This window comes from Ictalurus punctatus, chromosome 9 (assembly GCF_001660625.3).
Source record: "Ictalurus punctatus breed USDA103 chromosome 9, Coco_2.0, whole genome shotgun sequence".
Lineage (NCBI taxonomy): Eukaryota > Metazoa > Chordata > Actinopteri > Siluriformes > Ictaluridae > Ictalurus > Ictalurus punctatus.
Genome location: NC_030424.2, coordinates 18007337 through 18022203, shown reverse-complemented (window position 1 = coordinate 18022203; position 14867 = coordinate 18007337). Strand labels below are relative to the sequence as shown.

At 37.8% G+C, this 14867-nt stretch overlaps 2 protein-coding genes and 1 long non-coding RNA gene across 3 annotated transcripts; 2 read left to right on the top strand and 1 right to left on the bottom strand.

Moving 5' to 3' along the window:
• Positions 1 to 1250: 1250 nt before the first annotated feature.
• srp54 (signal recognition particle 54) lies at positions 1251 to 8563 on the bottom strand. The gene is made up of 17 exons (XM_017475959.3): positions 8419 to 8563; positions 7673 to 7806; positions 7447 to 7549; positions 7176 to 7267; positions 7006 to 7090; positions 5616 to 5720; positions 5348 to 5414; positions 5187 to 5244; positions 4946 to 5096; positions 4677 to 4825; positions 4483 to 4583; positions 4299 to 4385; positions 3292 to 3365; positions 3091 to 3199; positions 2438 to 2608; positions 2236 to 2331; positions 1251 to 2045 (listed from the first exon to the last, which is right to left on the bottom strand). Exons 3-17 carry the CDS (start codon positions 7522 to 7524, stop codon positions 1954 to 1956), a joined length of 1515 nt encoding a protein of 504 aa, XP_017331448.1. The 5' UTR covers positions 7525 to 7549; positions 7673 to 7806; positions 8419 to 8563; the 3' UTR covers positions 1251 to 1953.
• On the top strand, positions 2597 to 3785 carry LOC124628505 (uncharacterized). The gene is made up of 2 exons (XR_006983063.2): positions 2597 to 3450; positions 3564 to 3785. It is a non-coding gene; the product is annotated as an uncharacterized LOC124628505 (long non-coding RNA).
• A 444-nt stretch (positions 8564 to 9007) lies between the features above and the next one.
• zgc:109986 (class I SAM-dependent methyltransferase) lies at positions 9008 to 14731 on the top strand. Its single transcript, XM_017475960.3, has 8 exons — positions 9008 to 9195; positions 9445 to 9566; positions 9650 to 9788; positions 9886 to 10007; positions 12220 to 12330; positions 12408 to 12514; positions 12798 to 12897; positions 13233 to 14731. The coding sequence occupies exons 1-8, from the start codon at positions 9099 to 9101 to the stop codon at positions 13347 to 13349; spliced, it is 915 nt and encodes a 304-aa protein (XP_017331449.1). The 5' UTR covers positions 9008 to 9098; the 3' UTR covers positions 13350 to 14731.
• Positions 14732 to 14867: the final 136 nt, after the last annotated feature.

Here is a 14867-nt window from a genome sequence, read left to right as displayed (position 1 = left end):
GTTTCCCTTTGCTCTCAAAACAGCTAAGTTCTTCCTGGCAGAGATTCCAAAAGATGTTAACGTTCCTTTGAGACTCTGATCCATGTTGATATGATTACATTACATTACATTGCAGATTTTTCAGGTGCACATTCATGCTGTGGATCTCCCATTCTACCACATCCCAAATGTGTTCTGTTGGATTCAGATCCTTTGGCTGAGAAGGCCACTGAAGAACACTGAACTCATTGTCATGTTCATGAAACCAGTTTGAGATGACTTTTGCTTTGTGATATTGTGCATTATCATGCTGGAAGTAGCCATTATAATATGGAAAAATTGTTTCCATGAAGGGGTGCACACGGTCTGCAACAATACTCAAATAGGCTGTGGCATTCAAGTGATGATTGGTATTAATGGGCCTAAAGTGTGGCAAGAAAACATTCCCCACAACATTTGACTACCTCCACCAGCCTGGACTGTTGACACAAGGCAGGGTGGGTCCATGCATTCCTGTTGTTGGTGCCAAATTCTGACGCTACCATCTGTGTACCTCAGCAGAAATTGAGATTCAGCAGACCAGGCTACATTTTTCCAGTCATCAGCTGTCCAGTTTTGGTGAGCCTGTACCCACTGCAGCCTCACCTTTTTGTTCTTGTTCTAACAGAAGTGGAACCTGATGTGGTCTTCTGCTGTTGTAGCCCATCTGTCTCAAGGTTCGATGTGTTGTGCATTCTGAGATGCTTTTCTGCTAACCACAATTGTACAGAGTGGTTATCTGAGTTACTGAACCAGTCTCCCTTGTCCACTGACCTCTCTCATCAACGAGGAGTTTGTCTGCAGACCTGCTGCTCACTGGATGCTTTTTCTTTAAACGCTAGATACTGTTGTGCATGAAAAATCAAGGAGATCAGCAATTATAGAAATACTTAAATCAGCCTGTTTGGCACCAAAAATCATATCACGGTCAAAATTACTGAAATCACATTCCCCCCTCCCCTGATGGTAGGTGTGAACATTGCCTGAAGATTCTGAGCATTGCACTGCTGTCACACGATTAGCCTATTAGATAATTGTATGAATTAGTAGATGTACTGGTGTTTTTAAGTGCTCCATGAATGTATATTTTACATAACACTTCAAGGGTTCATTATAAATCGTTCTTACTGTAACAAAGTTCAACAACATTTTTCTAAATGTCCATTACAGAGGACAGCAACTCCTTAAACCAAACCAAGAGGCATAAGCACAACAAAATAAACAACCATCAATTAAAATGTTGCTATATAAATTTATTATATTATGACAAAATATTGCCACAGACTTATCTGACACTACAGTTCTTTAGTCTCACATACAAAGCCAAAGTTCTTCTAGGGCAATTCCAGGAAAAAAGGACTCGGACAATGAACCATGATTTCTTATTTTTTCCCCAACTGTAAACATCTTAATCACAAAAGGGGGAACAAAATCATAAAATCTGTTTTCCTTGAGATTCATACATAAAGGACAGCAGCAATTACTAGCAACATTTTAAAAAGGATGAACATGTCTGAATGTGTGTTGTGTGGTACACAAGTAGCCAGATCAGACTCCTTTAAACATTTCACCTTTCCTTGCACTCTAAAAAAGACATAAGTAAATAATGTTAATTAGAATTTAGACCGCATTCATATAACTCAGCAAAAAAAAGATTTACGTCTTACAGGATGTTGGCTTTAAATGTAGTCTAATGTTTTAAAACTACGTAGTTGTCACTGATCAAACTTTAAAGTGAAACAGTCTGATTAGTGAATGCTTTCTCCAGAAAATCGCAGCTTTATAAATACTCAAGTCTCTGAATATTTTACATGGTTTAATAAATGACTGTATTATCTGAGGGAAAAAAGAAAAAAGAAAATCCTGCTCCACTTAGGTTTTATTTTTGTTAAAATCCATCAGGATGATTTCCATCTTTATTTAAGGCTTAAGCATTCACATATTGTTGAATCCCATCATTCCTTTCATATTGCCAGCAGCCCCTTGCTGAAACTGCCTCATCATCGACTGTAGACCAGCCATGCCACCTGCATCAATACAAATACATCAGTCACCCAAAAGCCTTTTTACAAGTATGACAAATAACAAATTGGTGAAAAGATTATTTTATTCAAATGCTACAGCAGATTTTTCTGAGACAAATGTCCTCAGTCATGTGTAAAGCCAACCAAACCTTTATATATTGTTAGAAATGATAGATTAGTGCGTGGTGCATACCCATGTGGTGCAAGACTCTTGGATCCATCATCTTTGCCATCTGCTGGTTCAATTTGGCCATCTGAGATGGGTTAACATTCTTGGACATGTCTCCTCCTGTAAACCAAATGAGACATCATACATTTGCAAAATGTCCATAACTCTGTGAGAAAGCTGCTCCCAAAAATCATGTGTGAACATAAAAACATCATATGAAACATACCTTTAAATAAACCTTTAATTCCACCCATTTTCTTGACCATTTGGGCAAACTTTGTGTACTGGGTAAGCAGTTCCTGCACGTCTCTGGTGGCTACACCTGCACCCCGCGCCACCCGCTGAACCCGGTTCGGCTGCTTACTGAACAACTTTGCACCGTCTTTGTTGTCCAGTTCTACAAAGAGTAAACAATTGTTTAATAACATCTTTTATACCACTGCATTGTTTAATTCTTAAATCAGACTGATCAGAAGGTTGATCAACTTTCTATAACAGCAGGCTCTGACAATAGTGCTGGTTGTAATTCAAATCACAGGTTTATATTAATATTCTCGTTTGAACACATTATGTTCTATAGTAAGAGCTCATTTACAGTGACTTGTATAGTGAACACACCATATAATCAAAACCGAATAATAAACAAATTAAAATACTTATTTGATAAATGAAACATCATCGATGTGCTGATTTTTTATGTAAGGATGTGTTTATTTATCATTTCTGGAAGGAGCCTAAAGCGTTAAGCTGTAAATAATATTTCCACCACAGAATTTTTAAAAAAATTGTTTCCTATAATACCATGCTCCCAAGTGTTTTATTTCTTATGTTGGTATCTGGTTTTAGTTATTATATAAATTCCTCAGTCCATTAGATTACCTTGGTCATTCATACTGTCCATTATGGTCATGAGTTTCTTTAACCTGGCCATCGATTCCTGTTCATTGCCTTTACTCATGAAGTCTGTTCCAAAGCCTGGGATCATGCCCTAAGTGTAACAATAAACAGATATATTCAACTTCAGAGAAGTTAAACTGAGGTATTCATTACGTGAACATGAGCATGTTGTATTCACTGTACCATGATTTGCCCAAAAGGTCCCATTTTCATGATGTTCTGGAACTGTTCATACATGTCCCGGAGTGTGAACTGACCTATGAGAAGAGTGAACAGTAATCACAGATTAGCCCTGGAACAAGCAAACAGCAGCTGCTACATGGCATGTCTGATTTAATACAGGTGGATCTATTTACAATGTATTTATCTCTGTGAAAACATATACACCATATAGCCAAATGTTTGTGGACACCTGACCATCAACCCATATGTGCTTTTTGAACATCCCATTCCAGATTAAGTTTCCCCTTTGCTGTCATAATAACCTCCACTCAAGAGCATTAGAGAGGTCAGGCACTGACTGATGTTGGGTGAAGAGGCCTGGGGTGCAGTAAGTGTTCCAAGTCATCTCAAAGATGTTCAGTGTGGTTGAGATCAGGGTTCTGTGCAGGCCACGTCAGTGCTTCCAGACCAGCCTTGGCAAAACATGTCTTTATAAACCTCACTTTGTGCACAGGGGCATAGTCATGCTGGAAACATGTTTGGGCCCTTTAATTCTACTAAAGGGATTTTCACCTTTAACGCTACAGCATAAAAAGTCATTCTACACAATTGTGTGCGTCTTATTTTGTGACTGCAGTTTGGGGAAGAACCACATATGGATGTTATGAGCAGATGTTCTCTTACTTTTGGCCATATTGAGTATATCAAAACGTATCTCTCTCCCTCTCTGACTCACCCAATGAAACTTTTCATTTCACTGCATTTTATATACTGTATATAATTCTAATAAAAACTGGCCTCCAGTCTAATGCTAAACCTGCACTACACTGGCATTTGTTCACTAGAGCACCAGCCCAACAGTACATTTCAGACCAATCCTCACAGCACTCCTACTAACTTCAGCCTGACTGTGACTGTGTGCAGTATACATTTATGGATTTTTGTAAATGCCCTTATCCAGAGTCACCTGCTATACTGAACTGTGGGTCATATAGCAGGGTCATATAAAAAAAAACTGAACATCTTACCATGTTTAAGTTTGTCAATTAGCTCCTCATTATCATCAAGTTTGAGTTCATTCACTTTATCTATCAGTCCCTCAATGTCTCCCATTCCTGTAAAGCCAAGAGCCAAACAATTTAAAATAAAAAAAACTTCTTTAAAAAGTAAAATGATATAAACATGTAGGATTATGAGGAACAAAAAACATACCAAGCAGTTTGCTTATGAAGGGCTGAGTTTTAAAAGGCTCAAAATCATCAATGTGCTCGCCTGTCCCGATGAAAATGATAGGACTCTTTGTGGCAGCAACTCTGCTCAAATATATTTTATAGCCAACATTAGGTTTTGAGTAATACAATCATGAACATCTATGTTTTCACCATAAAGAGTAGCTATGTACTTACGCACTGAGGGCGCCACCACCTTTAGCATGGCCATCCAGCTTAGTGACGATGACAGACGCCACATCTACCTTGTCTTTGAAGGCCTTAGCCTGAGCCTCACAAGCCTGACCAATGGATGCATCCATCACGTACACAATGTTGTCGGGTTGCTGTGGAAATCACAACAGCATAAAAGATGCAACACTTTTTTTTTTTTGCAATCTGTTTTACCTGTTACTACCAACAATTCACAATGTGTTTTACACAAGCAGACTACATCATACACTTACCACAGCATTTGAAACCTGTAGCATTTCTTCAAACAGCGAATCTTCTTGCTTATGACGACCGCTAGTGTCGACAATGATTATTTCAAAGTTTTCTGACTTGAATTTTTCGACTCCCTCAGCAGCTATTATGACTGGATCCATTTCTGTGTAACTGTTGATTGACAAAGGTTTAAATAACAAAACATTCATGTTCTTGTTTTGTATCATGTGCATTATAATAACCTCAATCAAAAAACATTACCTTCCATAAAAGGGAATTCTGGCTTTTGTTGCATTTTGCTTCAGCTGATCAAAGGCACCTTATGGGGAGAAAAAAAAAAAGAAAAACACACGTTATATTACTTTATATTCAATCCAGTCAATTTTGCTCTACAATCAAAGTGAAAAAGAAGAAAACCTCACCTGCTCTAAAAGTGTCAGCACAGATCAAGCATGTTTTCCATCCTTTTCTTTGGTAGTAATATGCCAACTACAGAAACAGTACGAAGAATCACGATTACAAACAAGCCAGCCAGTAGTCAAATAATATTTGTACACTTTCATGCTGAAAATTGTTATAAGAACAGCCATACCTTGAAGAAACTATTAGATTCGTATATAAAAAGCATACATTGATGGAATTTTACTTAACCACAACTATGTATTTAGAGACATTACAGTACTGGCTCACCTTAGTACATGTTGTGGTTTTTCCACTACCCTGAAGGCCAACAAACATGATGATGTTGTTCTTTCCTTTTGTAGGTGTCCATGATTTTACACCAGGGTCCACCAGCTACAGAAATACATTAAATCATTAAACTGACCTTTTGAAACATTTATATTTCATTAAAAATCTCTAAAAAGTCTTCTGTCTAAAAAAGGTTTCATTTCAATACAATCAGGATTGTACTTAAAACTACTGTAGTGCAAAAGTCAATGCAATGCAAAGCTGTGTTTTTACAGAGTAATCCAGACTTTTATTTCCAAAACCTTATCTTATTAGTTCAAATCAAACCTGATTAGTCAGAAGGTGGTGATTTATTTTCTATAACAGTAGCGCTGAGCATAATTCAAATCACAGGTTTATATGAATGTGTTCATTCTAATACAGTATAATTTATTAAGAACTCTTTCACAGGGTATGGAGGACACGCCGCATAACCTACGACTAATAATAAATGAATAAAAAAGAGTGTTATTTAAAAAAGTAAAATATATAATAATTGGAAAGGAGGTGATTCCATAAATGTTAAACAAGGAGCTTTGTAACACTTGGTAGGTTTTCTGCCACAGGCTTGTCTTTGAACATTGTGATTTCCAGTTTCTCAGCAACAAGCTGTTTTTCCTGACTTATAAACTTCAAAAGATAGAGAAGAAGAGAGGCTGGTAAGGGAACAACTATTTATAGCTGATTAACTTGTCTTGTGGAAGAAGACAAGTTAAAACCACAAAGAGTTGCTTATTAACAAATTTAAATTTTTAATTGTTGCCAATTGGCTGTGGTATAAGAGGAGTAAAACACTTTAGGATGTGTGGTTATGATTAACTTTGTGGTGGTAATGGTGCTTTGCATTACACCACCCCGTTGTTGATTATTTTCCTAACACAGTACACCCCAAAGTGTTTTTATTATTAATTACATGATGCCACTGTACACTAAGAGATAGTCCCACCAGGATTTAGCAAGTTTGCAATAGCAAAAATCAGCACAAAATTAAGCAAACTCTACAATATTCAGAGGAGCTTACAATTCGTCTAAATGACCACAAATTTTCTGCAGATTTGGACCAAGACACGTCATGTGGTGTCATCACAAGGTGCATTCAGCTAAAGCCCTCTTCAACTCATGTGCGTCGAACACGAGTACAACTAAAAAGTCTCATTTACCAACAAACATGATTTCAACATCAACATTTCGTACAATTGCAATTTCACCAACCGGTTTTCCGCAAAAAAAAAAAAAAAAAAAAAAAAAAAAAAAACCCTCCACAAACTGCACTGCGATTTTTTTTGGGGCGGGGACAAACAGATGCAAAAATGAAGTATTTTGCCCATAACAATCACAAAAATACTCAAACCTTGACAAGCTCCTTGAAAACAGCATGCTGGATCATTCGCCTCTTATTCAGCCCGGAGGCCATTTCCTCGAGGTCAATGGCTGCCCTGAGAACGGTTAATAAATATCATTACATTTAGCTTCTTCGTTGCTGGAAGCATAGACTACGTGAATTAAAAGATCTGTACTTACTTGACATTTTCTCTGAGCTGCTTCACCAGTTTGATGTTCACATCAGCTTCTAGCAGGGCAGCACAGACCTCTTTTAGCATAGCATTTAAAACCTGGGGAAGAGTGAAAAATACAATGTTCTGAACAAGACACAAACAGCCTCTCTGGGAGGAAACGTTGAAGAAGAAGAGAGTGAGTTGTCACATAAAAATACAGGATAGGGTAGCTGTTTTCTTCACATATTAAGAAATGTTATGTGTGCAGAAACATGGCTGTGGTGTGTGTGTGTTACCTCTTCATTGATAATGGTGGCATTGCTGAGAGATCTCAGCGCCGATGTTATCTTCCTCCCCAAGTCCGCTAACACCATGTTTGCAGTTTAAATATGTAGCGGCCTACGACAGGAAGACACAGTGTATTAATCACATGCATTGGTTCAGTGCTTGTAACTACTGTAATATTAGAACTATGTTTATGTAGTAATGAGTAATAGAAGATAATGTTTTCCCCCCCCATACGTGTTAGGAGAACAGGAGCTCTGCAGTAAGGTGGGGGATCCCCCACAGCTTTTTAACCACTCCGTTTAATCTCTTTCAGGTGATACTGGCACCAGGGACCCGGGCAAGAAGATGAAGAAGTGCAGATTTCCAGTCTGTCCTCACACAAACCCAAACATACATTTAATCATGCCATTAGCTAATATCATTACAGTCTATTATGAGAGGAAACAGATACAACAATTGCTTAAAATGTGCAGAGCTAGCAAGACTGTAATCTGTAATAACTAAGATGAGTGTGTGGCTCTTCTGAAGCTGTAAGGAAACACTCAGTAACTAGATGTGTTATTTTCTTGGTTTTGTTGTGTATATGACCCCTTCTGACCAGAATAGACAAAACACCAAAACAGCCGAGGTTGAGGTTGTTGTTGTTGTTGTTGTTGTTGTTTTTTGGCCAAACAAAAAGCCCCACACGAGTTATTATACACTATCACTATTAACTGACTATAAGCTGTGTTAAAAGCGGAAGATGTAGCTCAGATCCAAAGTTTTATTTAATACACAATCACTCAGCTAATCCACAAACAACAACCCAACGCTAACCAGTTTGATATGATTTTTTTTTACCGCTAGCTTGCTCGCGATGATCACCGAAATTACAAACTAATACAATCTCTTATGAATAAACTAACTAGTAAAACTATTGATGTGTTGTTAAACCGTGGAAATCACATTCGTGTAAATTATTTCGTCTGGATTCTTCTTACCTTCGATACAGCTGTTACACGGAAAAAGCAGACAAACGTCATCTCACAAAAAAACTCCCATAAAACCTTTCTACTTCCGGGTTACCTATCGGATGTCGTCATTTCTGTGCTGATCTCAGATCGGGCTTTCGCCCATAGCATGAGGACTAACGTAAGCATCTGTCGCATTAAAACTGATCCAGAATCAGTATAAAATAACAGTTTATACATTGATGGTTTAGTGTAGTATACAACTATTTACTTCGCATTTAACACTGTATTTCAGTTATATATTAATTTATGGTAGTTCTTTGTCCTTCTCTTGTTCATTTACTTATTTAGAAAACGTCTCCATGTCAAAGCCATAGAAATCATGTTGGGAATAGTCAGTACGAGCCGCACACATTTTAAGGTAGCTCGAAACATAGGGAAGATTTATTACCAGTTTAATATTAACCAACTGCTTCTATATAATTACTAATCATATAACTTGTTGTGGGATATTTTATGGCCGCTAAGTGCAGTCTACTGTAACGCACAGGCCAAAGTGTTAACAAGACTAAATTGCAACTCAAGAAGCACCTTAAAAATAAGATACTGTGGCTCCTCCCCATTTTGGAGAACCTTGTTGTACACGCGTTTGTCAAACTTCCTCTTAGGTTTGGATTCCAGCCACCTAGATCATAACATAGTGATTAAATATGAATTTCGGCGACGCTAAGAATAATATTCTACAAATACTGAGCAGAACAGACTCTCAGGATCTTGTTAAACTGATCAATTGGATGAAGTATTCAGGTGATTCATTATGTTCCTGCTAAAATTGTATGAGTAAATTAAAGTGTGTTACTTGCATTACATGTAAAGTGTGTTTATCAGACGAATTAATGAGTGTTTTTAAGTTAACATTTGTTATTTATATCACCAGAGTTGGAAGAATCTTTGTGCTTTTTTGACATTCATCATCACTTATAAGTTGTATGTATTTGAGATGTTTGTAGCCAGTTACTGTATTTGTTTGATTATATTCTTTATGTAATCTTTTAGATGATCTTGATAACTACTTGGTTGACAATCAGAGAGCTATACTCCAAAGTATTGCAGATGACCTGAGGAGTTGTCTTCCCTTGGAGGCTGTGTTTCCTTCAGAGACCATGGCCATTCAGAAGGTTTGCAAGTTCTTCTTGTATTTTGGGTTATCATTATTTTAGCCTCATACTTGGCACCTCCTAAAGTCCACTTTGCCTTGCAGACTCTGCACAACCCCAAACCTACTGTCCACATGGATGCATTTTTGTATGACGAGGAAATGGTAGATTGTCTCTGTGAAGAGGGCAAGATGAGTCGCAACTTCTGTCTCACTTGTGGATCGCATAAGACAGCACCTATGGGTAATTTTAACCAGTTCTCAGCTGGATGGCATTGGGTTTGTTTTTTTTTTTTAGCCCATGCAAGTTGCTAAATGCTGTAGTTTACAATGTTCTGCAGAATTCATCTCACATTCCTTCTCGATCTCGGAGCTCCAGTTCCTGTTTCTTCAAGCTCTCCCAGACCTGGCAGGAAAGATGGTAGTGGATGTGGGATCCAGGCTTGGAGCAGTGCTCTATGCGGTAAGGTACTTTTGGAATGAATGGTCCTGAGTTTCATAATATTTGATTGAATCAATGAATAGAGGCAGTAGGCAGTAGTCGTTCAGTGGTTAGCAATCAATATGAATTTAAATCCCTGAACTGTCAGAGACTGTGGGGTCTTTAATTAGTCCCTTAACCCTGAAACGCTCAGATATTTGTTTGTTTGTACTCAGTCTCAATATTAGTGTTGGGTCCGAGTCCACCTTTGTCGAGTTCGAGTCGAAACCAAGTCCTTAACCAATCGAGTCAGAGTCCAAAAGGGGCAGAGTTGGACTCAAGTTCTTGTCCTTAATGGCCGAGTCAGAGTAAAGTCCTGCTGAGTTCAGAAAGTAATTCAGTTGAAAAAAGATTTGAAATGGCAATTGTAAACTCAACACTGAGCTGTTAAATTACTACTTTAGCCTTCGCAAACCAGTGGCAACATAAATGTAACAAAAAATACCACTATTACATCTTGTCATTGCCGTTTAATATTTTTATTTCATGTCATCAGCACCTCAACTAGTTTCCTATCAAAAAATGGTTTCAAAGAAAAAAGGGGTATAGAGGTATAAGTAGAACTTTTATTATATTACAAGTGTATGAAAATACAGATGATCCTGTTTTGTTATTGTATCACACTATATTGTGTCCCCCAGTTCGAGCTGACTTTTCGATGATTTGATGCCTCTCCTCCACAGTTATATAGGCAGAGAGAGTACAGAGTAGAGTTACATTTAGCAGCAAGTCATAACAAGCTTCATGCTTTATTACTGCTTTTAATCTGTCTGTGAATGACAACAAACTCGGTTCTGAACACAGCTCTGTTGCATCTACATTTATTCATTTAGCAGACACTTTTATCCAAAGCGACTTACAAATGAGGAATCTTATTTCACAACAACGATACGTTTTCTCAGGTAGGACTATCCGCAGTATTCAAGTAAGAAATACTGTGGAAATTGAATAAAGCAATTTTTTCTTTGTCTTTTGTTGATTGATTAACATTAATGACACAGACAGCAGCAGGTTTATTAGACTGCTGTCACTTTTAGACCTAATGTACAGATACTGTATTGACACACCTCCGATTTTCCCCCAAACTGTTAATTCACTTAAGACATAACCTACTGTGATTGCATGAATATTCAGCCAGACCTGCATTTTGACATGATGTGTGTGTATTTATTTGACCGTCCGAGCGTAATAAGCCACTAAAGAGAACTCAATTCGGTACTCACACTATGAGGCAGCTTTCTGTGTGTGTGTTTCAAGTGTGTGCAGACAGCAAGCCCCCTGGTCAGCCAGGGAGATATTGATTAATTTCTTGTTGTCTTAATTTTATGTTATGTATTTTTGTTTCATGTTACACGTGAAGCGGACTCAACTGTACTCTACAACTGAAAAATTTCTGTGTCAAGTTCAAGCACAAATTTTTCCCGAGTGCATGACAAATCCGAGTTCATTCATAATTGGACTCGAGTCTGAGTCCGGGATCGAGTACCGCAACTCTACTCAATATCAGTCACTTTAGTGTCTGCCAAGTGAATAAAGGTAAATTAGTCAATCATGTATACAAGCAGATGACTGACTGAATATAATAATTACCTTATTCGTTATGATTTTTTACTGTCTCTCAAAATATTTTAGAAATATTTCTTGTAAATCCTGTCCACTTGGCAGCCATCTTGGCAATGGATCTTGGCAAGTATTTTCAACCATACAAAGCTATGTACTTCAGTGAGATTTAGAAGAAGAAGCCTTTATTTGTCACACATGCATATGTCACATACACTTTCTTTGCATATCCCTGCTTGTTATGAAGTTGGGCTCAGAGTACAAGGTCTGAAGATTTGAGCTCAGATTTGAAAAGGCTGTTAAAAATTAAGAAAAAAAAGGTATTTTTATTTTTAGGTCACTGTGGATACTGCTCATGAGTGTTCCTTCATAAAAAATGGAGCAAAGTGCCCTAGATCTGTGCATATGTCACTGTAAGAATCTGATAGGCCAGAATTCATTGCCAGATTCTTTATCAATAAGGAAACTGGCTTTTTTTCCTGAGGGGTGGGACTTACATAATAGAGGCATTAAACAGCTTGCCCCATTTATATTTTATGCAATTGACTGTCTATACGTATTACATCTCTGGTTTTAGATAAATGATTTCTACTTGCTTTTCTGAGTTCTAAACTGATAAACGTTTCCTCAGTAGGGCTACCTCTACAGTGCAGCAGTGCAACTTGTTGGAGTAGAAATATGTGAAGAGTTTGTCAAGCTTCAGACAATGACTGTGGACAAGTATGGCTTCAGTGACAGAATTCAGGTACCAGATTAAAACCGTAGTGTTGTCAGTGCTACATGTGATCTGTCCTGATTATTATTTCTGTGTGCTTTCCACAGGTGATTCATGCAGATATATGCTCTCAGGCAGTGTTGTTGAAAAATGCAGATGTGCTAATAATGAACAATGTGTTTGAGTATTTTATGGAGCCCAAAGACCAAGTAAGGTAAGTCACACTGGTATTCAAGCTCTGGGTAGGCCTGTTTATGATGCTGTAACAAATACTGTACATACAGTAAATAAATAAGACCGTACAATTGCAAAGAACAGCATTTGTATGATAAGCTAGGCAGCATAATTGTCCAGCACAATGAGGTGCTGGTAGTAAACGCTAAACACGATGAACCTGGACAAAGGACCTGATTCTGTGCCTATTCAGAATGCACATATGTTCATCTCAGTAGTATTTTTGGGCTGTATAGATGACAAAATTTCTTTCTTTTCTGCAGAGCGTGGCAGTTTGTTAGCCAACATTTCCAAAAGAAAGGTGCATTGTTGGTGACTGTTCCAAGCATTCAAGAAGCTCTCATGTCACTGCAAGAAACAAATGTGAGCAACATGGCAAATTGCCATATTTATTCACCACATTCTCCATAAACACTACTAGAAATTGTACTACAGTCCAGTAAATTTCAGCTGAAATATTTTTTGTAGTTATTGTAGTATGAATTGGCAGACCTACAGCCTAGCAAAATGTTTAAAGGATTTATGGACACTGCAGCTTTTGTTTGTAGTTTGAGTTACTTTTTATAACAATATGTAATTAACAGTGAATTATGAGTGCACCAAAATTTTGATCGAAACACCCAGATATAATGACTGAAGATGTACTGAATGAATACTGTTAAAATGAAGGTGTTTGACATTTTCCTTTTCTGTTTCAGGGAGCACCAGTAATTGGCCATTGGTTGCAAGAAGTACCTCTTGATTATAGTACTTATCTCCAAAATGACATAGACCCAGATTCCCTCAAGCAAATACATCTCTACACAGTACTTTGACCTAAACACACAAAAGAACAACTGAATAAAACATCTTGTAGAAGTATATCTTTGGTAAATGGATTTTCACAAAGGACTATTCATAGTAGATTTTCATGTAATGAAATCAGTTTTAACAAGATTAATATATCTTATGAGCATTGCACAGATAATGTTGACATGGCGGTGCAGGGATTGGCGTTGCTACCTCACAACACCATGATCCCAGGTTTGGTCCTGAGCTAGGGTTATAGTCTGTGTTGAGTTTCTGTGCATGTTCTCTTCATGTCTGGGCTTCCTTCAGGTTTAACGGTTTTCTCCACCTCACAAAAATGCTACTAACTACTTGGCTACACTAAAACGCCCTCAGTGTGAAAGAATGACTTAAGGAATGAATGAATTAACAGATAATGGTGAAACAAACTTGTCTTTTCTAAACCAAGCAGATTTTGATAGGGAAAGTTTTTTTACTTTGAGCATATTGTCACACTCATTCATTCAACATTCATTTGTTTGTCTTCAGTAACGACTTTATTCTGGGAATGAGGTGGGAAAATATCCTGTATGGGGTGCCAAGCTCCATGCACTCACACATTCACACCTAGGTGCAATCTATGTGCAATAAGTGACCAATAAAGACTCATTATCATTATCTAACATATTCAGTGCTACCCACCGCACCACCATGCTGTCCATCAGGACTAGTTACTGTAGTCATTTTGTACCAAAACTTGGTACAATCCATGTTATGAATTTACCCACCATAGTACACACACTGTATAGCCAAATGTTTCTGGACATCTGGCCATCACACCCGTATGTGCTTTTTGAACATCCTCTTCCATATGTAGTCCCCCTTTGCCATTGTAATAACCTCTACTCGGCTGGGAAGACTTTCCACTAGATTATGGAGCATGGCTGTGGGGATTTGTCCATTCAGCCACAAGAGCATTAGTGAGGTCAGGCACATTTGTCAGATGAGGAGGCCTGGGGCACAGTCGGTGTTTCAGTTCCTCCCAAAGGTGTTCAGTAGGTTTGAGGTCAGGACTCTGTGCAGCTCACACATGTTCTTCCACTCCAACCTTAGCAAACCACATCTTCATGGACCTCACTTTGTGCAGAGGGGCATTGTCAGTTCAGGTTAGTTCCAGTGAAAGGAAATTGTAACGATACAGCATACAAAGACATTATTTACAATTGTGTGCGTCCAACTTTTTGGCAACCGTTTAGGGAAGAACCACATATGGGTGTGATGGTCAGGTGTCTACATACTTTTGGCCATATAGTGTATTAATGTTCTTTTTTCCCCTGAATTCTTATTTTTCCAGTCTTGCTAATAATTCAGTAAATGTCAATAAAAATGTGGATCACTGACATGATCCTTGACAAAAACCTTGCTTGTTTCATGACATTTAAGACTGTGCCAAACAAATGAAAATATAAAATTTACTAATGAACACCAAAGAAACACTAAAATCCAGCTATCATGTTATCCTTCGTTGTATGCAATCAGAAGACATGATATCTCTTTCCTTCAAA

Bases quoted from the DNA above. Each gene is read 5' to 3' on its own strand.
- srp54 (XM_017475959.3), bottom strand. From the start codon at position 7,524: ATGGTGTTAGCGGACTTGGGGAGGAAGATAACATCGGCGCTGAGATCT. The intron at 5,721-7,005 runs GTTTGAGTATTT...GTATTTCTGTAG, and splicing joins TTTTCAAGGAGCTTGTCAAG to CTGGTGGACCCTGGTGTAAA. The intron at 2,609-3,090 runs GTAATCTAATGG...TACTCTTTGTAG, and splicing joins GGACAGTATGAATGACCAAG to AACTGGACAACAAAGACGGT.
- zgc:109986 (XM_017475960.3), top strand. From the start codon at position 9,099: ATGAATTTCGGCGACGCTAAGAATAATATTCTACAAATACTGAGCAGA. The intron at 9,196-9,444 runs GTGATTCATTAT...GTAATCTTTTAG, and splicing joins CAATTGGATGAAGTATTCAG to ATGATCTTGATAACTACTTG. The intron at 12,515-12,797 runs GTAAGTCACACT...TCTTTTCTGCAG, and splicing joins GAGCCCAAAGACCAAGTAAG to AGCGTGGCAGTTTGTTAGCC.